Consider the following 25,669-nt stretch of genomic DNA (forward strand, 5'->3'; position numbering starts at 1 on the left):
AGCATCTTACCCACTAAGGTACTCAGTGTGAGGTAAGGTAAACAGTCAATGTGGTGTAGTGGGTAAGGTGCTAAGTATGCGAAGGTATATGGGGCTCCTAGCTGTGTGGGTTCGAATCCTTCACGGGGATGAGTTTTCTGATATATATAACTTTGGGCCCAGTCAAGTCTTGTCGCAATACGTTCAAATGACGTATTTGAAATTTAAAATTATTTTGCTTCTTTATATTTGATAACAGGTTAAACTGTTGTTTAGAGCTCATAACAGGAGCTGTGATGGCGCCAGGGGCCTCATGGGTGGTGTCGGGTGTTACGGCGCCAGGCGCCAGGTTGTGTTGCGTGGCGACGGTTAACTGCTTATATTCACTACCAAAATGGCCGCCACGCCAACCCCCTTCCCCCACCCTCCCCCCCTCTCCCCTCACAGCTTCACTGTTCTGTTTGGTAACGGCGCTGTGTTGACAGGACTTGTATCAAACATTTCTGTCCATTCACGAAACCTCTACATCCTCAATCGTGTGACGGTATAGTCTGAGCTTATTAAAACAGCTTGAGCTTGGACCCGTGGCGTTATTGTTCTCGACATAAGGGTGGTATTCACAAGGACAACTCTCAAAGCTCATAATTTTTTTAAGAGACAAAGCCGCCATGATTGATGAAAGATTTACAGGTTTCGCAGGTCCTTGTTGACTCCTGGGTAGGCACGTTAGGGAAGCCTTAAATACAAAGTGGCATACCTTTTGCGGTGAGAACACGACTCTAAGATCCCAAAGTGGCAGTCGTACACCCAGTACAGGTGTACTGGGTGTACTGGTCTGTCGTCACATCACGAGCGAGGTATACCCTCATGACCAGTACACAAGTGTTGGGAAATGTACAGCTGGGTGTAGATTGCAAGATATCGTAATAAAAAGTGTGTAGGGATGGTATCATACCGTATATTCTCTTCTCCGAGGCGAAGGGTCCTTCTAAACACAACCAGCAGTGGTACAATAATAAATAAATGGGATTTGATGCGCATTGGTGTACAGAGGTTACATATGGTAATCCACACAGTAGGCTATCGGTTAGGTATTCCACAAAAATATAGAACTAACTCGCGGGAATAGTGGTGATGGTGGTGGTTGATAGTGGTGGTGGTGGAATCGATTGGGTGACTGATGTTGGAGCACAGATTAGAGCAGTAGCACCCAGCTATCGTAGATCTTTCAATGTGGTTATTTAAGCTTGAAGGCCGGGCGGACTAGCGGCTATACACTATTCTCGAAGCTATCCCGCCCGGCCTACACGTCCATGGCCAAATCTTTTACTGTAGTCCCTGGTATTCTTCACAACTACTCTTAACCACTTGCTAGTTCCATGATGGTATGGTATCACAGTAGTCCTGTACAACTCTGCACGTGTAGTCACCATGTCACACTTTCTCGCACAGTAGTTTGTCTATTGAACTCACACACAGTAGTTGATGCATCTCGTAGATCAAATTGTTTATTTTAACCTATTGAGATATTTGTCATGACCAGAATTGTGAGTTGTCGGTAACGAGGTGTCCCCCACCACCCCCACAGGCGCTGACCATGTACGCCGAGGAGTACGAGGAGAAGGTGCAGGTGAAGGTCCTAGATTGCGACACCATTAGCCAAGTAAAGGCAAAGATCCTGGACGCCCTGTACCGGAACACTCCGCAGTCCCTCCGACCCTCCGTCCATGAGGTCGATCTAGGTCAGTTGGGCCCCCCCTTCGCCTCTTCCGTTTTCTATTTTGTTTTTAATTAAACCTTGTCTTGTGTTTTGAGTGGGAAGTGTTCATTTTATGCTGATTGTATTTTGTCATTAAATTTGATTTTTAAGGGTCATTGCAAAGTCTCATTTTGATTTGCTTCAATGCAGTTTGACTTATTTTGTATATCTATGTATATTTGCTGACGATTTCATTAAAAATCAAACTTGGTATATTTGTGACTTGTATTTTTTTAAGATTTCATATTAATGGGGTTTTGGTATTAAACTTAAGGCATTGATTGACACTCAGTTATTTAAATCCTCATAACTCAAAGATTCAAACGCTTACTCGCAGATTCAAACTCCCATTCACAGATTCAAGCACTCATCCACAGTTTCAAAAACTCGTAGCTTCACTCCCAGCTTCAGACACTCCCAGCCTCACACTCCCAGCTTCACTCACTCAGCTTCAAACACACTTCCCTCCTCGCGAAAGTCCTTGCCTGTTTACCCCCGCAGCTCACCGTAGCATGGGGCCATGTGTGCTGTTTGCATCTCAATATAAACGGTGGTGGTGTTTTGCAGAGTGGCGTCACGGGCGTGCCGGGCGGGTGACGTTGAGTGACGAGGACCGGACGACTGTGACGGGCGCCGGAGGGTGGCGAGGCCTGAACACCTTGGCTCACTATGGGGTCCGGGACGCCGCTGTTATGGCTCTCATTCCTCGCCAGAACGACTCCTTCTCATCCAACTGTAAGTCACTGTTTTGTTTACTTTTATGTAGTGTCTCGCTGATTTTTTTTCTGGCGTCCGGGATGGTCGAGACCGCTGGCCAGCTGGCGGTGTCGGTGGTGGACCCAGCTGGTGCATGAGCAAAAAGTGTACGTATTCCGGAAACAGCAACAGCCTGTTGGACCAAGTTATCACACGTCAAGTTAGGCTCGAGGCTGGGCTTGGGGTATAGAACAACTCCTAGAACCCCATCAAGGTACAATCCAGGTCCAGGATGGGTGGAGAGAAGCAATGTGAAGGACAGCAAGGAAGAGGGTGCTGGCTCCTGTGTATTTGGGGATAACAAGAAACATTCAGAAGGGCTTTAGTGGAACCTTTCCTGGCTTCACCCTCCTGGAGCTGGAACGGGTCATGGTGTATACATGGAAGGGGGCCTTACATGTGGAGTGGGGCTGTCCTATGCGCTGCTCTTCTCTATTATGGTTGCAGCAGTGGCCGGTGTTTGGCGTTGCACGAGTACTGGATGGTATTGGGCGTGATATATGCATGGATTGGCCCGAACGCAGGGGCGGGCGTGAGGGTAGGTCGCGCCCACGACCCTCTTCGCTGATGGGCGTGGGCGGCCGTGGGGTTGGTCCCGTGGTCTCGTCCCTCCACCACGCCTGCACACTGGTGGCAGGTTTGGGAGTGAAATACTTTGACGAGTAAATTTTATTTCCTTATTACAATGCTAAATTTCCTAGCTTCTGTAGACATGATAGGGTCCAGTTGCTGTGTTCTCGACTCTCAATCTGGAATCCCCTAGGTTCGATACCTGGGTGGGACAGAAATGTTTGGGCACGTTTCCTTTCACCTAATATCTTTGTTCACCTAGCAGTACATAGGTACTCTGGAATTAGGTAACTGTTGAGGGGTTGCATCCTGGGGAAACGTCAGATGTTCGACCTTGCGCAGGGGGGTGGGGGGGAGGGAGGCCTCGATATAAGCCTAAATAATATATATATAAACGCAGGCTTTCTTCCTCTGAGCAAAGTAAAATACTGTTACATGTCTCGTACATGTAAGAATCTCTAGCGCGGGCCTGGACACTTGAGCACTATCCTGTCCACATATTTTGGTAAACTGACATAAATGAACAAGATCAATGTCCTACACTGTCCGTATATCCCGTGATATACGGGATAGTAAATACGGTATATACGGGCTTGTGGCTGAGACGTCCGAGTGAAAGCCAATGGTCGATATCATGAGGGCTGACAGGCGTCGCTCGTGTGGATCAGTCAACCCGCGAAAAACTTCAGTTTTGCTTGGCATATTTATGGTGGCACTGAGCCACCGAGTGCCACCAATCTTTGGCTCTTAAGGCACCTGAGATTTTGTGCTCGTCTACCTTTGGTAAAGTTTCACCGGTATTTACCTTAATTGAAATAGTTCTTGAGCCTCTGGGTATGCAAATGGGTCATCCATCATTCTGTCTTATCGGAGTATACGCTGGAGGTGCGTGGGGGAGGGGGGTGATTGCTAGGGGTGGGGAAATGGGCTGTTTCGTGGTTTCTTGCTGGTGGAAGGGGTTGGTTGACTGGTTGCTAGGGGTGTGGTGACGGGGGCTGATTGCTAGGGGTGTGGTGACGGGGGCTGGTTGCTAGGGGTGGGGTGACGGGGGCTGGTTGCTAGGGGTGGGGTGACGGGGGCTGGTTGCTAGGGGTGGGGTGACGGGGGCTGGTTGCTAGGGGTGGGGTGACGGGGGCTGGTTGCTAGGGGTGGGGTGACGGGCTGGTTGCTAGGGGTGTGGTGACGGGGGCTGGTTGCTTGGGATGGGGTGACAAGGGCTGGTTGCCTGGTTGCTCAATGCACATTTTAACTGTTATTTCACAACATTTCGTTGCACAGTGTGCGTTCCTCTCGAATTTGTTTAATAACTCTAATTTCCAATACAAAGGTTATAAAAGTTTTTGTTTTGAGGCTTATAAGTAATCATTATTTGACTATCTACTGCTGACAAGCATGTGGGTACGAAGGGTAGTGATTGATGGGGTAATTACTCCTCTGGCACGGTAGTATGAAAGTGGGATTGATTGATTTACTAATTATAACCTGTAGCACTGTGACAGTTCTTCTAATCTTTGTGTAAGGTATACAGACCTCGTCTCTGTTCCCCGTAACGGACATGCAAACCGGAAGGGATAGTGTTCTGTGGCGCACCAGCCTACAGGGATGTATGTGGTCCTCGAGTGAGGACCACTCTTAGTCTGTCTCTTATCCTCCAGTGTGATGAGAGGCTTGACAAGCCAACACTGGTGCCCCCCACGTGGTGGTCGAAGCACCTAATTCCCTCTCCCCTATAGGGTGTGACACCACACTATTCCTACAGGGTGTGACACAACGGTCTCCCCCCACAGTGTGTTGCAGATGTCGCAGTGCATCTTCCTATCCCCCCGCCCCATCCCTCTAAATATTTTGATTGCATTGCAGCTTACAATCTCCCCCTCCTTTCCTCTCCCTTCATCGTCCTCCCTTCCATTGCTGGCACAGGGCCTTTTCGTGTGTCTTGGAAAGGGTGACTCGCACCTCGACGAGCCGGGGGACAGTTGTGTGGAGGATGTGTTTCTCCTGTTTTGCCTGAAGGAAAGGAAGACTGTCTTCCGTCCTCTGTTGATCTTCCACGCTGTGGTGTGCCGGCGGCCACACCCAGTCTCTTCAGCAGGTTTAAATTTAATTTTTTTTTTTATTAAATTTTGCCCCGAGGGGCGAGTTTATTGGGCAGCGTCACTCATCCTGTGAGTGGACACACCGCCATAGTGACAGTATTGGGCAGCGCCACTCATCCAGTGAGTGGACACACCGCCATAGTGACAGTATTGGGCAGCGTCACTCATCCTGTGAGTGGACACACCGCCATAGTGACAGTATTGGGCAGCGCCACTCATCCTGTGAGTGGACACACCGCCATAGTGACAGTATTGGGCAGCGCCACTCATCCTGTGAGTGGACACACCGCCATAGTGACAGTATTGGGCAGCGTCACTCATCCTGTGAGTGGACACACCGCCATAGTGACAGTATTGGGCAGCGCCACTCATCCTGTGAGTGGACACACCGCCATAGTGACAGTATTGGGCAGCGCCACTCATCAGTGAGTGGACACACCGCCACAGTGACAGTATTGGGCAGCGCCACTCATCCAGTGAGTGGACACACCGCCATAGTGACAGTATTGGGCAGCGCCACTCATCCTGTGAGTGAACACACCGCCATAGTGACAGTATTGGGCAGCGCCACTCATCCTGTGAGTGGACACACCGCCATAGTGACAGTATTGGGCAGCGTCACTCATCCTGTGAGTGGACACACCGCCATAGTGACAGTATTGGGCAGCGCCACTCATCCTGTGAGTGGACACACCGCCATAGTGACAGTATTGGGCAGCGCCACTCATCCTGTGAGTGGACACACCGCCATAGTGACAGTATTGGGCAGCGCCACTCATCCTGTGAGTGGACACACCGCCATAGTGACAGTATTGGGCAGCGTCACTCATCCTGTGAGTGGACACACCGCCATAGCAGCATGTACAACACTCCCCAATAGGAAGAAACCCCGCTGGGTTGTTCATCCTGTCACTTGTACCCAGACACAGCTGGGACTTGCTTAACTGTCTCAAGTGAACAACTCCTCAAACAAGAAGATTAACATCTATCAACCCTTAAAAGCTTACGTTATCTTGCGGGTGCAAAATGGGGAAATCTTTTAAGAACAGTATCAATATTTGACAAATAGTGTTTTCCTAACTCAAACAATGTAGGGTTTATTATTCTACACATACTTCTGATTTCTCTCAGGTGTTCACATTCGCGTAGATAGTGGTCAAGGCGGTGTCAGTCACTCTCACCACAGATTCTGCAACTTCGCTGATCAACTGTTGTTTCCATTCCGTATCTCCAAGGATATTTGTATCCAAGACGGATTCTCGCTATTACTGATTCTCTCCCTCGTCCTCCTCCTCTTCGGCCATAATGATTGGGATTGCCAGCTGCAACCATGTTGTACCATCGTATAGATTCATTCACTGGTTTGTGCTTCTATCCTCCTTTCCTCAGTTACCTTGTCACGGTGATGTTGCCTGACAATACCTCCTAATTTGTAGTAGTCTTGGGTATGAAGTATTCAATATGGTCTCCTTCAGCGCCTTCAGCAGCCAGCACATCTACAGCAGGTGTGGCCACTGTTGGTGGCCACACCCAGTCTCTTCAGCAGGTCTGGCCACTGTTGGCGGCCACACCCAGTCTCTTCAGCAGGTCTGGCCACTGTTGGCGGCCACACCCAGTCTCTTCAGCAGGTCTGGCCACTGTTGGCGGCCACACCCAGAGTCTCCAGTACGTCTGGTTCCACTGGCGGCCACACCCGCCTGCGGCTCCCCAGCGGCTGCTGGCCGACGCCGTATGATTGAATAAACTTTACGACAGTTGCTTCTCGCCATCCGATGAATTTTCATGAGTGATTCAGAGCGAGGATGTGTATATGTGCGTGTGTGTGTGTATCTTCCCGCCAGGATTTACTGCTACCGCCGTCGCCTTTACCAGGCAAAGAAGTCCAGCGCGGGAGAATGAGTAGATCCTCTGACGCCGCTAGTCTGGGTATAGATGGTGAATGGGGATGCTAAACAGTGGTAGGGACACCGGACAATGAGTGATATGTTGCAGGGATCGTCGGGACTACAACGTCTGAGTGTCGAGATGTTTTGGAAAGAACGGACAGATTGAGACAGTCGTCAGAGAGGGCGTAGAGTTATAATTAATTGCAGAGGGAAGGACGATGGCATTACGTATTCAGAGTTTAGTTTCGAACAAATTAAACACTAAACGAAACTTGGAAAGTAATCAGAGGAAGATTAAGGAAAGGGAAAGACGTTAAATATTGGTGGGGGAGAAATGTACGGCCGATGTGCAGGGTTGTAGCGTGTTTTTTCCTGGGAGTGAGACGAGAGGGGGTTGACTCCGTGGCGTTCCTGTCAGTGGCTACAGAGCAGGCGCTCTGTGCCATGACTATAGCAGCCTCGTACAGATGGAGGGCGTGGGAGGGGGTACGCCAAAGATTGAGGGCGTGGGAAGGGGATGGTACAGATGGGGGACGTGAGAGTGGGGTACGGTACAGATAAAGGGCGTGGGAGGGTGGGCGGTACAAATGGAGGGCGTGGAAGGGGGGGGACGGGACGGCTCACAACCAAACTGCTCCCTCTAACTACATTCACCCCCACAACACCTCCACCCACAGACCACTGCCCCCCAGCAGGGGGCATGGGGGGCGCCCTTTCCCCACCGTTCACCTGTGCTCACCTCTCTTGAACTTAAGCACCGGCCAGGTAATTAATCCTGTGAATAATTATACCAGCCGGTGTCAAGGTTTAGGTCCGCTCACTTGTCGGTGAATGCAATTAACCTAAGTAGCTACAAGTATATATATACTAACAAGGTGGAGGAGTTACGAATATTGGTGAATTGGGAGTGGGAACAGTGGTGGGGGGGGGGGTGGCCATTAGGTTACGCATTGCCTGGGGCCCCATAGATTGGTTAGGCACTGCCTGCGGCCCCTCTGGCTAGCTTAGGCACTGCCTGCGGCCCTCTGGCTAGCTCAGGCACTGCCTGAGGCCCCATAGATTGGTTAGGCAGTGCCTGGCCCCCCTGGCTAACTAAGTCACTGCCTGGGGGTCCCCCTGGCTAGCTTAGGCACTGCCTGGGACCCCCTGGCTAGCTTAGGCACTGCCTAGGGACCCCCTGGCTAGCTTAGGCACTGCCTAGGGGTCCCCTGGCTAGCTTGGGCACTGCCTGGGGTCCCCCTGGCTAGCTTAGGCACTGCCTGAGGCCCCCTGGCTAGCCAGGGGACATCTATCAGCGCTTGATACTGGTAATGGCTCAAAAGGGCCACCACTTACGGGCTATTCATGCCCGTGCCACCTTTTGGCTGGCTTAATCTTCATCAATCAATGCAACTTCTGCTGCTGAATCACCAGTAGCAGGCACGAGTCTGCAACATGTGGTCTCGCCCCGACCAATCAGCAAGCATCGTTGGCAGGCGGATACGCAAGACTGAGACGTTTAGCAGCCTCGCGAGAGTTAAGGCTGGAGACATTATCTCTAGATGCTCTGGACGGCAAGGAAGGAATTTTCAGGGGGAAAGCGCCAAGCCATTATGGCTATATAGCACTGGGAAGGGGTCAGGATAAAGATTTGGGATGGGACGGGGGGCAGGAATGGTGCCCAACTACTTGGATGGTCCGGTGTGGAGGTTCCCTTGGTCCTTGATTCTCTCTCTCCGCTGCTGCTCTTGAAGTGCATTTCTCTGTTTCTCACCCCCCCCCCCCCTGATTCCATTGACCCCCCTGATTCCATTGACCTCCCCTGATTCCATTGACCTCCCCTGATTCCATTGACCCTACCCCCCCCTGATTCCAATGACCGCCCTCCCACTCTGAACTGTCAGTCCGCCTCTGGTCCATCTTCCCGGTCGTAAGTCCATCGTCTTTGCTGGATTTGCTTATGCCCCGTAACCCCGAAGTCACTAATCCTGATTTTCCTTGGTCTGTGTTCTTCTTTGCCTTTTCCCTCGTGTTTTTCTTTTTGACAATGTCTGTTCTTCAATGGAATATTCGAGTTTTTTACGCCACCAGCTCCAACTTCTGATCAGTTTTCACCGCTCTGTCTCCAGGAGCCGATGTTTGGCGCCCGTCCTGGTCACTTCGTGGTTATTACTCTCTCCCTCTCCAGCTTTTGTTGGGGCCCGTAACTCTACTGGCAACTCCAGCGTAGCCTAGTCGGATAGAACATGTTCTTAATCCGGATAGACCTGTGTTCGAGCCTGTCGAAACGGTTGCAAGTACAGGGCACAGATTTCTGTGAATGTCCTCTCCTGTAGGAAGCATCAGTTTCGATACTCTCTGGATAGCCGAAGATTGATTGCAAGAAGATAACTCTACTGCTCTCTTGATCCGTTATATTCCCTTCGTCCCCTTACTACTTCAGTCGCATATTCGGTGTTCTGCGGCCGGTAAATTTGTTGGTTAAATGGTAAACAGTCTGTTTCAGTTCTCCCCCCAAATGTCCCTCTTTCTCTTTCTGATCTTAAAACACCTTTTAGATTCCTTACCAGAGCCGGTGCTCCTTTTGGGTGATTTAAACTGTGGGCACCCCCTCTGGGGTGATGCTCTGACACACCCGGGGCCGCCTTCTTCAACTGTCCTATTTTCTTGTCTTCTGATGAACCCCCAACCTTGTCACCTTCTCTTTTCACCCTCGCCTCGCCTTCCCTAGGTAGCAGTTTACCAAGGCTGACTGGAATCTCTTCACCTTGCATGGTATTCTTTCCGACCTCTCTCATCTGCCTCTCCCTCGAGCCCTCCTTTTTCACACCATATTAAACGCTGCCTTCTCCTGTTTCTCGTTCTACCTCCCGGGACACACGGAAGTGCGTTCCCTGCTGGAATAGTGTGGTGTGCTCGGGCTGTCCGCTGTAAGCTTGCAGCCTGGAAGAAACACCGACGCAAATACACCCGATTCGTTTTTGTTTCGGAAGGAGTGCGAAAGCTCCAATAGGCCTATCCGTACCGCTATACGCGAGAGTTGGAAATCTTGTCTCCACAGTTACAACCGATTCTCCTCTGCCGCTGATCCGGAAGAAACTCCGCTAGAAAGCATGTTCGTTCCCGATGTCTCCTGTCCTTCACCTCCGTGGTTCTATTGTGACAGATCCGGTGTCGATCGCGTCGTAATTGGGTTCACTTTTAGATTAACTCCGGCTTTCATCTTCCTCCTCCGTTCCTTATACGTAAGCCCTTCTTGAATCTTCTCCCTTAGATTTTTACACGTCTTCCGCTTCCCTATAACGATCCTTTCTCTCAGAACTCTAGTCTGCACTGACCCTCTGCGGTTCTACGGCGGCGGACTCGGATGACAGATGCTTCGCCATCTCCCTCCATGGACGTCTCAGTTTTTACTGAATATTTATAACCGTATCTGGGAGTCGTAGTCAGTTCTGAGGACTGAATTGGTGGTTCTTCTTCCTGTTTGGAAACCTGGTTCTCTTGGGATATCCCCTAAGGACTTCCGCCCAATTGCTCTAAAGAGTTGCGTCTACGAATTCTTTGAGAGTATTGTCAATGTCTGTCTGATGTGGTTCTTGGAACGTTATCACCATTTCTCCCCTTCTCAATATGGCTTGCACAAGTGTCGCAGCACGACTGTCTTGGTGAACTTGGTCTATTCGTAATGTCTTTGCTGCGAAGACATCTGTCGCTCTCTTTTTCCTGGAAAAGACGTACGATACCACCTGGAAATAACATTGTCCCAACTTCGTTCTTTTGGCCTTTGTGATTCTCCAGAGGTTCCTCTCTTAGTTTCTTGGTAGCACTCTGCCTCTTTTCGGCAATATGAAGGTATACCCCAGGGTAGTGTTCTGAGCACTACTTTTCCTGGTTGCCCTCGATGGTCTTCTTTCCTCCCTTCCCTCTGACATTGTCTCCTTTATGTTGACGATCTTGCCCTCTGTCAAGGTGATGGCTCGCCTTTCCTCCAATGGCGGCTTCAATTTGCGATTGATGCCGTGTCATGGGCCACCAATCAAGGCTTAGCTCTTTACAACTAAAACGGTGTGGTGTGTCTTTTTGGCCTTCCTCGTCGTACCACTAACCAGCGGTGGGAAACGGCTCTGGCAAGGTTACGTATTGGCCATACGTCTCGCTCAAGAGTACTTAATGGAATACCACCCTGCTGCTTATTGTAACCATTACAGTTCATCATCATCTCGTTGAACGTCCAGATTTTAAAGATGTTAGTGTCTTGCTTCCCAACTCTCCCTCATTGTCATTTGTCCCTCCATAGAATCCTTGGCGAATCGGATACCTTTGATATCGTTTGCCTCGTGCACTTTTATTCTCATATTGGCATCCTTAGTGATATTTAGTGCCTTTTAGAAAGGCTCATCAGTATCAACTCAGTGTGTAACTCACCATCAGTATCTGAAGAGTTTACACACTGCCTTGAACACTAGCTGAGAGAATGTGAACATCTAAGACATTAGAAATGTATAGCATAATAACCCTAACATTGTTTGCTAGGAAAATACTGTCGTATATACAGTTTTTAGCATTCCCCTATTTTGTACCAGCAAGATATTAACTTTAGGGGTTGACAAATCTTCTAGTTCAATAAGCTGTTCACTTGAGACGTTTAAGCAAGTCCCAGCTGTGTCTGGGTACAAGTGACAGGATGAACAACCCAGCGGGGTTTCTTCCTATTGGGGAGTGTTGTACATGTTGCTATGGCGGTGTGTCCACTCACAGGATGAGTGGCGCTGCCCAATAAACTCGCCCCTCGGGGCAAAATTTAAAAATAGTGATGCTACATAAGTCTCCCTGGCTTAAATGCCTTCTTTTGATTACTTGCCATACTACAAAGTGAAATGTATCAAATACATATTGTTGAATGCTATATTGTTTAATGTCCAATCATGGTATCATGGCTTATAAAACTACCTTGCCGTTTAAACGCCTCTACATTAACTAGATTTGGCTCTTGTATGCTAACAAGATGGATAACTTAAACCCCCTCCCTGCCTTTTCCACCCTTCTTCCTCTGCAGTTTGTGATTTGTAATAAATTTTCAAAGTGGAGTTTGACTTTCCTGAAATAAGATTTCATGGAAATTACAAAGGTAAAGGGAGGGGCTATAGGTGCTATCTTGATAGCAGTTTCACCTTTGACACTTCCCATACTCTCCCCTTCCCCCAATCAAACATTAGGGATGTGTTCATTAATTATTTGGACTTTGAACACTTGGGAATTTGGTGACCATCTCAACTGAGAAATCATTCTCCAGTTGTGAAAATAAAATGAAGCTTTTAAATTCAACAAATTCCGAAAATTCACTTGAACATTTTCATAATTGTTTGAATCTTAATTCTCAGTTGAACATATTCTGAATGTTCAATTGAACTCGTATTTTTTTTAATTCAATTCAACATTTTCAGAATTTGTTCAATTGAACATTTTCAGTATTCAAATGAAAAAAATCAATTGAGAATGTTCAGTTGAACATTTTCAGAATTGGTTCAATGGAAAATTTTCTGTATTTGTTCAAATTGAACATTTTCAATATTCAATTGAAAACAATTATGAAAATGTTCAATTGAACAAATTCAGTATTTGTTCAATTGAACATTTTCAGTATTTATCCAATTGAAAATTAAAACAATAAATGTTCAATTGAACATTTTCAGGATTTGTTCAATTGAACAAAATCGGGTTTTGTTCAATTGAACATTTTCAGTATTTATCCAATTGAAAATTATAACAATGAAAATGTTCAATTGAACAAAATCAGGATTTGTTCAATTGAACATTTTCAATATTTATCCAATTGAAAATTAAAATTTAAACAATTATGAAAATGTTCAATTGAACGAATTCAGGTTTTGTTCAATTGAACATTTTCAGGATTTGTTCAATTGAACATTTTCAGGATTTGTTCAATTGAACATTTTCAATATTTATCCAATTGAAAATTAAAATTTAAACAATTATGAAAATGTTCAATTGAACAAATTCAGGTTTTGTTCAATTGAACATTTTCAGGATTTGTTCAATTGAACATTTTCAATATTTATCCAATTAAAATTATGAAAATGTTCAATTGAACAAATTCAGGTTTTGTTCAATTGAACATTTTCAATATTTATCCAATTAAAAATTTAAATTATGAAAATGTTCAATTGAACAAATTCAGGTTTTGTTCAATTGAACATTTTCAGGATTTATCCAATTGAAAATTATAACAATGAAAATGTTCAATTGAACAAAATCAGGATTTGTTCAATTGAACATTTTCAATATTTATCCAATTGAAAATTAAAATTTAAACAATTATGAAAATGTTCAATTGAACGAATTCAGGTTTTGTTCAATTGAACATTTTCAGGATTTGTTCAATTGAACATTTTCAGGATTTGTTCAATTGAACATTTTCAATATTTATCCAATTGAAAATTAAAATTTAAACAATTATGAAAATGTTCAATTGAACAAATTCAGGTTTTGTTCAATTGAACATTTTCAGGATTTGTTCAATTGAACATTTTCAATATTTATCCAATTAAAATTATGAAAATGTTCAATTGAACAAATTCAGGTTTTGTTCAATTGAACATTTTCAATATTTATCCAATTAAAAATTAAAATTTAAATTATGAAAATGTTCAATTGAACAAATTCAGGTTTTGTTCAATTGAACATTTTCAGGATTTGTTCAATTGAACATTTTCAGGATTTGTTCAATTGAACATTTTCAATATTTATCCAATTGAAAATTAAAATTTAAACAATTATGAAAATGTTCAATTGAACAAATTCAGGTTTTGTTCAATTGAACATTTTCAGGATTTGTTCAATTGAACATTTTCAATATTTATCCAATTAAAATTATGAAAATGTTCAATTGAACAAATTCAGGTTTTGTTCAATTGAACATTTTCAATATTTATCCAATTAAAAATTAAAATTATGAAAATGTTCAATTGAACAAATTCAGGTTTTGTTCAATTGAACATTTTCAGGATTTGTTCAATTGAACATTTTCAGGATTTGTTCAATTGAACATTTTCAATATTTATCCAATTGAAAATTAAAATTTAAACAATTATGAAAATGTTCAATTGAACAAATTCAGGTTTTGTTCAATTGAACATTTTCAGGATTTGTTCAATTGAACATTTTCAATATTTATCCAATTAAAATTATGAAAATGTTCAATTGAACAAATTCAGGTTTTGTTCAATTGAACATTTTCAATATTTATCCAATTAAAAATTAAAATTTAAATTATGAAAATGTTCAATTGAACAAATTCAGGATTTGTTCAATTGAACATTTTCAGGATTTGTTCAATTGAACATTTTCAATATTTATCCAATTGAAAATTAAAATAATGAAAATGTTCAATTGAACATTTTCAATTGAACAATTGAATATTTTGAATTGAACATTGAAGGATTTGTTCAATTGAAGTTTTGGAATGTTTATTAAATAAAATTCAGAATTGTTGAAATGTTTTATTAATGCTATACATTACAATAAAACAAAAGTGACATAGCCAAACTGCAAGATGCTAACATCTGGAAGGGAATTATGAGGGGACAAGGGCCAAGCCCGTTCTCGCAAATTTAATAAGTCAATATTGACTTATTAGTTGCGTGCATAGGTGACATACTAAACATAATAGTTTCCCTTGAAAAGCTTCATAGAAAACACCGACCTTACCTAACCTACTTAGTATGTTAAAATTAGCATCTTATAGCTTCGTAATTACAATTGTTACTTAACCTATTATAGGTATAGGTTAAGTAATAATTGTAATTACGAAGCAATAAGATGCTTATCTTAACATACTAAAAAGGTTAGGTAAGGTCGGTGTTTTCTATGAAGCTTTTCAAGGGAAACTATTATGTTAAGTATGTCACCTATGCACATATTTAATAAGTCAATATTGACTTATTAAATTTGCGAGAACGGGTTGAAGTGCCAAGCCATTATGACTATACAGCACCTGGAAGGGGTCAGGATAAGGATTTGGGACGGTACAGGGGGAAAAAGGAATGTTGCCCAACCACTTGGATGGTCGGGGATTGAGTGCCGACCTGCACGAAGCGAGACAGTCACTCTACCGTCCAGCTGGAAAGAAAAAATAAAATTAGCCATTATATAAACTGGGAGGGAACTAATATGGATGGATAAAGCAGCCCATTCTCTACATTCACACAAATACCACCCAAGCTACCCTCCTACAGTATGGGAGGTCAATGCTCAAATCAATATTGGTACTTTACTTTTGTCTACCAAGCTGTATTTTTAGCAAACGAGTCGACTGTTAAAACTGTGTCTCGTCTAATAGAAAAGATAGTTTAAGTGTTCACCGTTTCACTTTAGTTTACACAATGTAATCATTTTTATTTAAGCAAAAATACATACATAGGCTATAAGATTGTACGGATCATGGCTAGGGCAGATACAGTGCCTAAGGCTGCTAATACACAGAGCATTTCGGGCATATGTGGAACAACATTTACACATAATTGACAAATACTGTAAGTAATTATCAAAAGAAGGCACCAAACCGGGAAGGCTATGTAGCACCATCAAATACGCAAAATAATCAGAGGGCGCTAAATATCACCAAGGATGCCAATACGAGAACAAAAACGCATAAGGCGAACGACATCAAAAGTATCCGAGTCACCAAGAATTCTATTAAGGGACAGGTGACCGCGAGGGGCGGTCGGAAAGCAAGACACACGCTCGTCCTGGAAGTCAGGACATTCAAGAAGGACATGCACAACCGTAAGAGGGACAATGCAACTAGGACAATAAGGAGCAGGGCGGCGTTCCATCAAGTGACCATGGGTTAAGCGAGTATGGCCAATACGCAACCTCGCCAGAGCTGTTTCCCACCTCCGGTTACGGTGGAAGGAGGACGGCCACGAGGAAACACAACATTTAAGAGTACGTAGCTTGTTACCAGTAACAGACAACCAAGAAGCCTGCCAACGGGTAAGGACGGAGGAATGGATAACCGGGTAAAAGTCGGAATACGGAATGCCTTTACGAGAGATGGGACAAGAGCGGACAGCTTCCTTGGCGGCAGCATCCGCACGCTCATTTAAAGACACACCAATATGGCTGGGAACCCAACAAAACTCAACCGACTTAAATTTACTGTGAACGAGAAACTGCCAATGCTGGATCTCGACAACTACTGGATGAACCGGATTAAAGGACCCGAGAGCCTTGAGGGCACTATGAGAGTCAACAACAACTACAAAGGAAGACTGACAACGAGAAAGCAGGAGACGAAGAGCATAGAGAATAGCATAAAGTTCCGCTGTAAAGATGCTAGTCTCCGGAGGCAAGCGACACATATAAGTGCGATCAGGAAAAACAACAGAGTAGCCAACACTGTCCGCTGACTTAGACCCATCGGTGAAGACAGAAACGGAGCGGGAGTGAGAAGAAAAGTGCTCGAGGAAAAGCTTTAGTGATACGGGTCAAGGATGTACAAAACCGCGGGAGAGGGACCCTCCACGGGGGCAAAGAAGGAACAACACGAGGAGAAACATCAGAAATACGAACGGAAAGAGAATCCTGTAGGCGAGATAACCGGACAGAAAGAGGGAGGTGGTGAAGAGGAACAGGAACCGCAGGAGGGGTAAAAGTTAAAGCACGACAGAGGCGAGAGGAAGGATGTTGCAAGGACCGCGCAAGATATCGAAGACAGTAGCGATCACGGCGGTCCTGGAGAGACAGGAAGCCAGTGTCAACATACAAGCTAAGGATGGGAGTCGAACGAAAGGCACCAGAAGTGAGGCGCAACCCAGTATGGTGCAAAGCATCAAGACGGCGAAGAGTAGAAGGAGAAGCAGACGAGTAAGCAGGGCAACCATAATCGAGCTTAGACAGGATGAGAGAGGAATGTAAAGCAAGGAGAGTGCGCCTATCTGCCCCCCAAGAAGTATGGGACAAGACCCGAAGGAGGGTAAGGGCCTTAGAGCACTCAACACGGAGGTAAGAGATATGGGAAGACCAAGACAAACGAGTGTCAAGGAATAACCCCAAAAGCTTCGCGGAATCTTTGTATTCAAGGGGATGACCATAAAGTGACAAAGAGGGACGAAGAACAACCCGTTTCCACGTAAAGGTCATGGCACAAGTCTTAGAAGTAGAGAACTTGAAGCCATGATCTGTGGCCCAAGACGACACGGCATCAATTGCAAGTTGAAGCCGGCGTTGAAGGAGAGGCGAATCATCACCCTGACAACAAAGGGTAAGATCATCGACATAGAGAGCGGAGAAGACACCAGAAGGAAGAGAGGAAAGAAGACCATTGAGGGCAACCAGAAAAAGAGTAGTGCTCAGAACACTACCCTGGGGCACACCTTCGTATTGCTGAAAAGAGGGAGAGAGAGCGGTACCAAGGCGCACCCGAAAGGAACGAGGAGAGAGGAAGCTGCGGAGAAAGAGAGGGAGATGACCACGAAGGCCAAAAGAATGAAGTTGAGATAGGATATGATAACGCCAAGTGGTGTCGTAAGCCTTTTCCAGGTCAAAAAGGACGGCAACAACGGAGGTCTTCGCAGCAAAAGCAGTACGAATATAGACCTCCAAGTTCACCAGGACATCTGTCGTGCTGCGGCACTTGTGGAAACCAAATTGAGAAGGGGAGAGGAGGTGATGGTGTTTCAGGAACCACATCAGACGAACGTTAACCATACGTTCAAAGAGTTTGCAGACACAACTTGTGAGAGCAATAGGGCGAAAGTCCTTAGGGGAAGTACCCAGAGACCCCGGTTTGCGAACAGGGAGGACAACGGCATCAAGCCAGTCCTCAGGGACTGACGACGACTCCCAGATCCGATTATACAGACTCAGTAAATACCGAGACGTGCTCGGAGGGAGATGGCGAAGCATTTCATAATGAATACCATCGGAGCCCGCCGCCGTAGAACCGCAGAGGGCCAGGGCTGAACGAAGTTCAGAGAGAAGGGATCATTATAGGGAAGCTGAAGATGAGTGCAGAAATCTAAAAGACGAGACTCAAGGACAGGTTTACGAAGAAGGAAAGATTGGGGAAGATGAAGACCAGAGCTAACAGAAGAAAAGTGGGAACCCAGTTCGGAAGCGACCTGCAACGGGTCTGCCACAAGAGTATCATGGAGGTGAAGGAGCGGTGAAACATCGGGAACGAACTTACCCGCTATCTTGCGGATACGCTTCCAGATCTGGGCCAGAGGGGTTTCGGACGTAATTGTTGAGACATAAGATGCCCAACATTCACGTTTAGCCGTACGGATGGCCCTACGGGCCACCGCACTCGCTTTCCGAAAGAAAAGAAAAGAATCGGTCGTCTGCCTACGGCGGTGCCTCTTCCAGGCTGCACGCTTACAGCGGACAGCCCGAGCACAGTCCGCATTCCACCAGGGAACGCACTTCCGCGGACCCCGAGAGGAAGAGAGCGGAGGGCAGCGTTGAAGACAGTGTCATGAAAAAGGAGGAGAGCGCGAGAGAGAGGCAGAAGGGAGAGGTCAGAGAGAGCAGCACTGAGGGTAAATAGCGTCCAGTCTGCCTTAGCAAACTGCCACCTAGGGAAAGAGAGGGAAGGGCGAAAAGAGAAAAAGGAAACAAGGATGGGGAAATGATCACTTCCATGGAGGTCATCAAGAACCTGCCACGTGAAATCTAAGTAAAGAGAAGAAGAGCAGAGAGAAAGATCAAGACAAGAAAGGGTGCGAGTCCGAGAGTCCAAATGAGTGGGCTCACCAGAATTCAGAGACAGGGAAGAAGAGAGGAGAAACGGCTCAAGGAGGCGACCCCGGGTATTCGTCAGAACGTCACCCCAAAGGGAATGATGACAATTGAAGTCACCCAGCAGGAGCACAGGCTCCGGCAAGGAGTCTAGGAGGTGTTTCAAATCAGGAAGAGAGAGCGGGACACTCGGGGGGGAGATAAATGGAACAAACTGTGTACCATTTTCCCACAAAGATACGAGCAGCAGAACAATGGAGAGGCGAAGGAAAAAGTAAAGGAAAAAAGGGAACATCAGCACGAATCAAGAGAGCAGAAGAATTAGAAGCCCCAGCAATGGCTGGGGGGGGGGGAGAGAGAGAAAGGAATAGCCACGAAAACGACCAGGACGAGCACCAAGCATTGGCTCCTGGAGACAGACACAAAGGGGCGAAAACCGCGAAATCAGAAGTTGGAGTTCGAGGAAATTGGCGTAATAACCTCGAACGTTCCATTGAAGAATGGACAACGACGAGAAGAGAAAGGACAAAACCAGAGAACAAGGAAGAAACCAAGGCGAAAGAGCAACAGAGCACGTTAAAGAATATCAGGGTCGGGATCAGGGTCAGCAAAGTCAGGGTTAGGGGGCATGGGTAAACTGAGCAAAGACGGAGGGAAGGAAACGGGAGAACAGATCAGAGGTGGGCGGGCGGGGTCCGGAGGAGGAGGAAGAGGAGACAACGGAGAGGAGCAGTCAAGGACAGCAGCAGGAAGAAGGGGAGTAGAAAGAGGGGAGCGCACCCCAGCAAGAGCAGCAACCGAAAGGGGAGCAGAGGCCAAAGAAACCTCCATAGCAGGAACAGGGGGCGCAATCACTGAAACGGGAGGGGAAGGAGCAACAGAACCAGACGAAGGAGCTGAGGAAGAAAGCGAAGCCTTCTTACCCGCCAGGGAAGAGGAAGGAGAGGAGCCAGGCTTACGCTTCTGACTTAAAGAGACCGGTGTCCCAGCAACTACGTACCGGGCAACGGATTCCAGTGTCTCAACAGGAGAAGCCGAACGAGAGCACACACGACGGCCGCTAGGAGAGCGATGGACATCCGCCCGCACCGACAGGCGGTGGGGAGAGCCGATAGATGGAGGAAGAGGATGGGAAGGAGGATCGGAGGGGGACGAGGAAGAAGACACAGGAGACACGACAGACTGGGTAGAAGGAAGGGGAACCCCAGACAGAGGACCAGGAGGAGGATCCTTCGGGAGAGAACCCAAAGGAACAGAGGAGGGGGCAGTGGGCGCATCAGGGTCCAAGGCCCGGAAACGGTTGAGAGTCTGAGGAAGGCAGGAAGGACGAGGAGAGGAAGAGCGCAACACGCGAGCATAAGAGATATTAGCATAAGGCGGGAGCCGGCGAACCTGGCGTCTCGCCTCAGGAAAAAATAAACGCTCCCGGTGCTTCAAGTTGAGGACGGCTGCCTCAAGCTTGTAATGGACACACGCACGGGAGAAGGTAGGATGGGCCTCAACGCAGTTGAGGCAACGAGCCTGGGGAGAAGTGCACTCCGACTTAGAGTGACCTTCGCCACCACACAAAGGACAGAGAGAGACAGTCCCGGAGCAGCGGAGGGCACCATGCCCAAACCTCAGCACTTGTTGCAGAGCCGAGGAGAAGGAATGTACTCCTGGACAGAGCACCTGGCACCAGCAAGAATGACAGAGGGTGGAAGGGTCCTACCATCAAAGGTAATCTTCACAACCCGGAGGGGTTGACGGTGACTACCACGAGGGGGACGAGTAAACGTGTCCACCTGGAGAATAGAATGGCCCTGGGCAGCAAGGATATGTCGAATATCGTCGTGGCAGTCGCGCAGGTCCCGAACACCGGTCGCAACATGGGGCGGGAGCAAAATAGTGCCAACACTGGCATTCAACTGAGCGTTCTTCGAGACCCGAACAGGGGTCTCGCCACGGCAGGATAAGGCAGCCAAGCGGGAAGCAGCATCCTGAGAAGGAGCAGCAACGACATGTGTACCGAGACGAGTGGGGTTGAAAGTAATGGAGGCATCCACGGAATCAACGAGATGTCGATGGAGGGAGAAATCGTCAGGAGGCGCAGAATCAAGAGGGAGGAGATCAAAATATTTGGCCCACGAAGCGGGACCAAACAAGGCTTGATAGGTAGCAGAACTGGAAGGAACCGAGCGAGGGCGGCCGTGACGAGGACGGCGGTGAGAACCCCCAGAGAGAGAGGGGTTAAAAGGCGCAGTAGTTACAACTAGAGAAGGAGCCGCGCCAGGGGACGAGGTAGTCACCACTGGGGGCCTGGGGCTCGACCCAACTACAGAGGAGGGAGGGGAGCCAGGGGAAGGAGTCAGAGAGGCCAAAGGAGGAGCAAGGTCGGGGCCCAATGCAGCGGAGGCTACAGAGCCCGGTCTTCCAATACGGACCGACTCGGGGGCTTGGTCGCCCACCCCACGAGCCTGAGAAGGTACACCAGAAGCAGCCGAAACAGGGGTTATCATCATGACGAAAAGAAGAATTCATTCACGAATGTGCCCCCACACCCACCATGGAGCCACAATTAGAGGCAGGACACCCAACAAGAAGCTATCGTCGATCTTGCCGGGGCCTCCTAGGGGTGCGTCGTGAGTATACGCCCCACAAACGCCACCTTAAGAAACCGACAGTCCGTCGAGATCGGGTTCAGTGACGAAAGGGGGATTGACAATAAAAGGTTCCCCTCGCTCTCGACGTCGGGTACTACAGTTCTACGGGTGCAAGAGTATGCCTCCTCAAGCACCCGGGCGTCAAAATAGAAGAAGTCCAAGGGAAGAACCAGAACGAGCAAAAGGTCGGCAGGAAACGGCAAGCAGATAGGAGAAGAGGGGGGAGAAAAACGAAACAGAAGGAAAAGGAAAAGATGCCCAGCAGAATTGGAGAGGACGGCAGCAGGAGCACAAGGCTAGAAAAGGACAGAGGACTGTCCCAAGGAGCATCACACTCCGGCAGCCGTCCACTAAGCCCCCACACGGCGACAACGAGCTGAGCGGGGAGGGGGGACAAATACTGTGATGAGCATTGTATAGAGGTTTACAATGAGTTTAAATCTGTTCCTGACATAGCTCAAAGGTTAGTCAATATTTTACCTAAAATCCCTTCCATTCAATAGACAATATGTCACTTAAACAATTCATTGCATTAAGCAAGCAGTACTGCAGTGTGTCTTATCTGTAAGACCAGCACTAAGATTCGAAGAACTTGGATAACTACTCGACCTGTCTTCTTACAAAGAATGTCGCATTTCGATCATGTGCATTACATAAGGCCAGCTATTGTCGTACTACAAAATGGAAGTGGCTCGCAAATGTGACGTACTGTCCCATTTCTGTTGAGGGTCCTCAGGTAGGTTAGGAGAGGACACTCTAAATTGACCGTTTTCTTGACATTGTGAAACTTTAAGAGGACAGGCTGAACTACTTGCTGCATAGTCAAGCTGGTTATGTGCCTGCTCCTGATAATACAGCTCGTCCTCCTAAGGTTTCCCAACGTAAAAAAACTGTCAATTTAAAGTGTCTTCTCCTAACCTATTAGAGGACCCAAAACAGAAAACGGGATGCCACTTTCACAAGCTGTTTCCATTTTCTGGTACAACAATTTTTGGACTTAACACAACACATACGAGTGAAATGCGGCATTCTTTGTAGGACAGGTTGGACAGGAACTTCCATTCCTACTTCAGTGAACTGTATTTCTTGCCTTAGTAAAGGCAGATTAATTACTGTTTACTATAGTAAACATTTATACCTGCTTGATGGGGTTCTGAGAGTTCTTCTACCTCCCCTAAGCCCGGCCCAAGGGCAGGCTTGACTTGTGAGAGCTTGATCAAACAGGCTGTTGCTTGGAGCGGCCTGCAGGCCCTCATATCCACCACAGCCCGGTTGGTCCGGCACTTCTCAAAGAAAACTAGACAGTTTTTTCTTGAAGATGTCCATGGTTGTTCCGGCAATATTTCTTATACTCACCTCACTGGGAGGACGTTGAACAACTGTGAACCTCTGATGTTTATACAGTGTTCTCTGATTGTGCCTATGGATAAAGCATTTAAATGCCCTGCTCTTCACTGGTTCTATTCTGGATTTTCTTCCATATCGTTCACTCCAGTATGTTGTTATTTTACTGTATAGATTTGGGACCTGGCCCTCCAGTATTTTCCATAAGTACATTATTTGATATCTCTCTAGTTTCCTTTCTAGTAAGTACATTTGGAGAGCTTTGAGACAATCCCAATAATTTAGTTGCTTTATCGCATCTGTGTATGCGATATATGGTCTCTGTACTCCCTCTATTTCAGCAATCTCTCCTGCTCTGAAGGGGAAAGTGAGTACTGAGCAGTACTCAAGACAGGACAGTACAAGTGATTTGAATAGTACAACCATTGTGATGGGATCCCTGGATTTGAAAGTTCTCGTAACCCATCCTATAATTTTTCTGGCTGATGCAATATTTGCTTGGTTATGCTCCCTAAATGTTAGGTCGTCAGACATTATTATTCCCAAATCCTTGACATGTTGCTTTCCTACTATGGGCAGATTTGATGCATTTTGTACCCTGTATTATATTTAAGGTTCTCATTTTTACCGTACCTGAGTACCTGGAATTTATCACTGTTAAACATCATGCTATTGTCTGCTGCCCAGTCAAAAACTTTTAATAATATCTGCTTGTAGTTGTTCAATGTCTTAAGCAGAGATAATTTTCATGTTGATTTTTGTGTCATCTGCAAAGGATGATACGAAGCTGTGGCTTGTATTTTTGTTTATATCTGATATGAGATATACCACTGTAAAAGCAGTTGTACAAGGACTGTACCCTGAGGTACAGAGTTTTTAACGGCACTTGGACTCGATTATATATGGTTGACTGTTACTCTGTGTTCTGTTCGACAGAAAACCGAATATCCACTGTCCTACTTTACCAGTTATTCCCATTGACCTCATTTTGTGTGCTATCACTCCATGGTCACATTTATCAAATGCCTTTGCGAAGTCCGTGTATACTGTACCACATCTGCATTTTGTTTTTCTTCTAATGCCTCAGTGACTTGTCATAGTGGTCAAGTAGCTGTGAGAGGCATGATCTTCCTACTCTAAATCCACGTTGGCTTGGGTTGTTAGAGGTCATTGGTTTCCGTGAAACTGGTGACCTGACTCCTGATCACCCTTTCAAATACTTTTATGTGGGACGTTAGTGCAATTGGTCTATAATTCTTTGCCAATGCTTTGCTCCCTTCCTTGTGTCAAGGGTCTATGTCTGCTGATTTAATTGCATCTGGTATCTCTCCCCCCCCCCCCCCCCCCCCCCCCCCCCCCCCCGCCAAACACACACCAAAACTACGACGTTGGTACAACGTTCGAACAAGTTTTAACACCTCCTAACCAGTTATAACAACCAATATAGCAAGTTGTAACAACGTTCTAATACGTCATAAACACGTTAAGCCAAGATGTAACAACTTTATTACAAGTTGTAACAAGCGGAAAATAGAGACAGTTTCGGTTTGTGTTTCCAGGGCCATGGCCAAGCTCTTCCTCCATACTATACTGAGTGCCTGTGCTACTGGCACACTAGAATTCAAATATTGAATTTCCATGAGTTTGGACCCGGAGCTGAGTACATTGGGAATGTTGTCAATTGCTCTTTCAAAATCTGCTATGCTCATGTTAATATCAGTTATATTTACAAGGGGTTTGAATATCACGTATAAAGAAGTTGTCTGGATCTTCCACTTTCATGCTGTTTATTGGAGTGCTAAACATGTCCTCGTACTGCTTTTTTTAGAATTTCACTGATTTCTTTGTCATCCTCAGTGTATGAACCTTCACTCATATAAATAGGTCCAATACTGGCAGTGGTTTTTGGTTTTGAATTCACATATGTGAAGAAATATTTTGGGTTTTTCTTTATTTCTTGAATTGCTTTCTGTTCCAGTTGCCTTTCTTCAATCTGATACGAATGCTTCAGTCTCTGCTCGATTTCTTCAATCTCCATGTTTAAATTATTCCTTCCTTGTAGGGAAAATCGTGTCTGCATAAGCATTTACGTTATTTTTTCCTTCTTTTGTAGTGTCGTCTATGTTCTCTTTCTACGTTGGACCTCTTTCTGGCTTTCCTCAAAAGAACATGTTTCAGATTTTATATAATTCAGAAGTCAGTTTTTCCATTCCTGGTGTGGGTTTTTATTATTAGAACAGTTTCCCATTGAATGTTTGTAAGTTCCCTGTTTATTTTCTCCCAGTCTATCCTTTTATTATTAAAACTGAATTTACTGAATTACCCCCTCTCGCTTGATAATTGTTTTGGGTCTATTCTGCGTATTGATGGTCGTTTGAACTCTAATGAGCTTGTGATCTGAGTATGTAGTACCTGAGATCATAATGTCCCTGATTATGTCTTAACTGTTTGTGAAGACCAGATCCTACCTTGAGATTACCTTGAGGTGCTTCCGGGGCTTAGCGTCCCCGCGGCCCGGTCGTCGACCAGGCCTCCTGGTTGCCGGACTGATCAACCAGGCTGTTGGACGCGGCTGCTCGCAGCCTGACTTAATATCTAGAATATTAGATCTCGCAGATCTAGAATATTTTCGTTCCTAGTTGGCTCTGATATCTGCTGGTTGAGTGAAAATTTGTCACAGAATCTAAGTAGTTCTCTAATCTGTCGTTGGTTATGTCCCAATAGATTTCCTGGTATAACATTATTGTTTGCTATTCTCCACATTAAATTAGGCAGGTTGAAGTCACCTAGGAAGATAATATCAGGTATTGGGTTTGTCATATTTTCAAGGCTATTCTCTATTTTCTTTATCTGTTCTGTAAATTCCTCAGCCATTACACTGTTTTCAGTTATCTT

General features: G+C 46.1%; 1 protein-coding gene across 1 annotated transcript in view; it reads left to right on the forward strand.

The window, feature by feature from the left end:
• Positions 1-25,669, forward strand: part of LOC123746651 (plexin-B) — a 206,755-nt gene that overhangs the window by 173,542 nt on the left and 7,544 nt on the right. The window contains exons 16-17 of the mRNA XM_069316872.1: positions 1,568-1,721; positions 2,306-2,473. Coding sequence (XP_069172973.1) covers positions 1,568-1,721; positions 2,306-2,473 — 322 coding nt within the window. The remainder of the gene's footprint in view (positions 1-1,567; positions 1,722-2,305; positions 2,474-25,669) is intronic.

The sequence above is a fragment of the Procambarus clarkii genome, chromosome 85, assembly GCF_040958095.1.
Source record: "Procambarus clarkii isolate CNS0578487 chromosome 85, FALCON_Pclarkii_2.0, whole genome shotgun sequence".
NCBI lineage: Eukaryota > Metazoa > Arthropoda > Malacostraca > Decapoda > Cambaridae > Procambarus > Procambarus clarkii.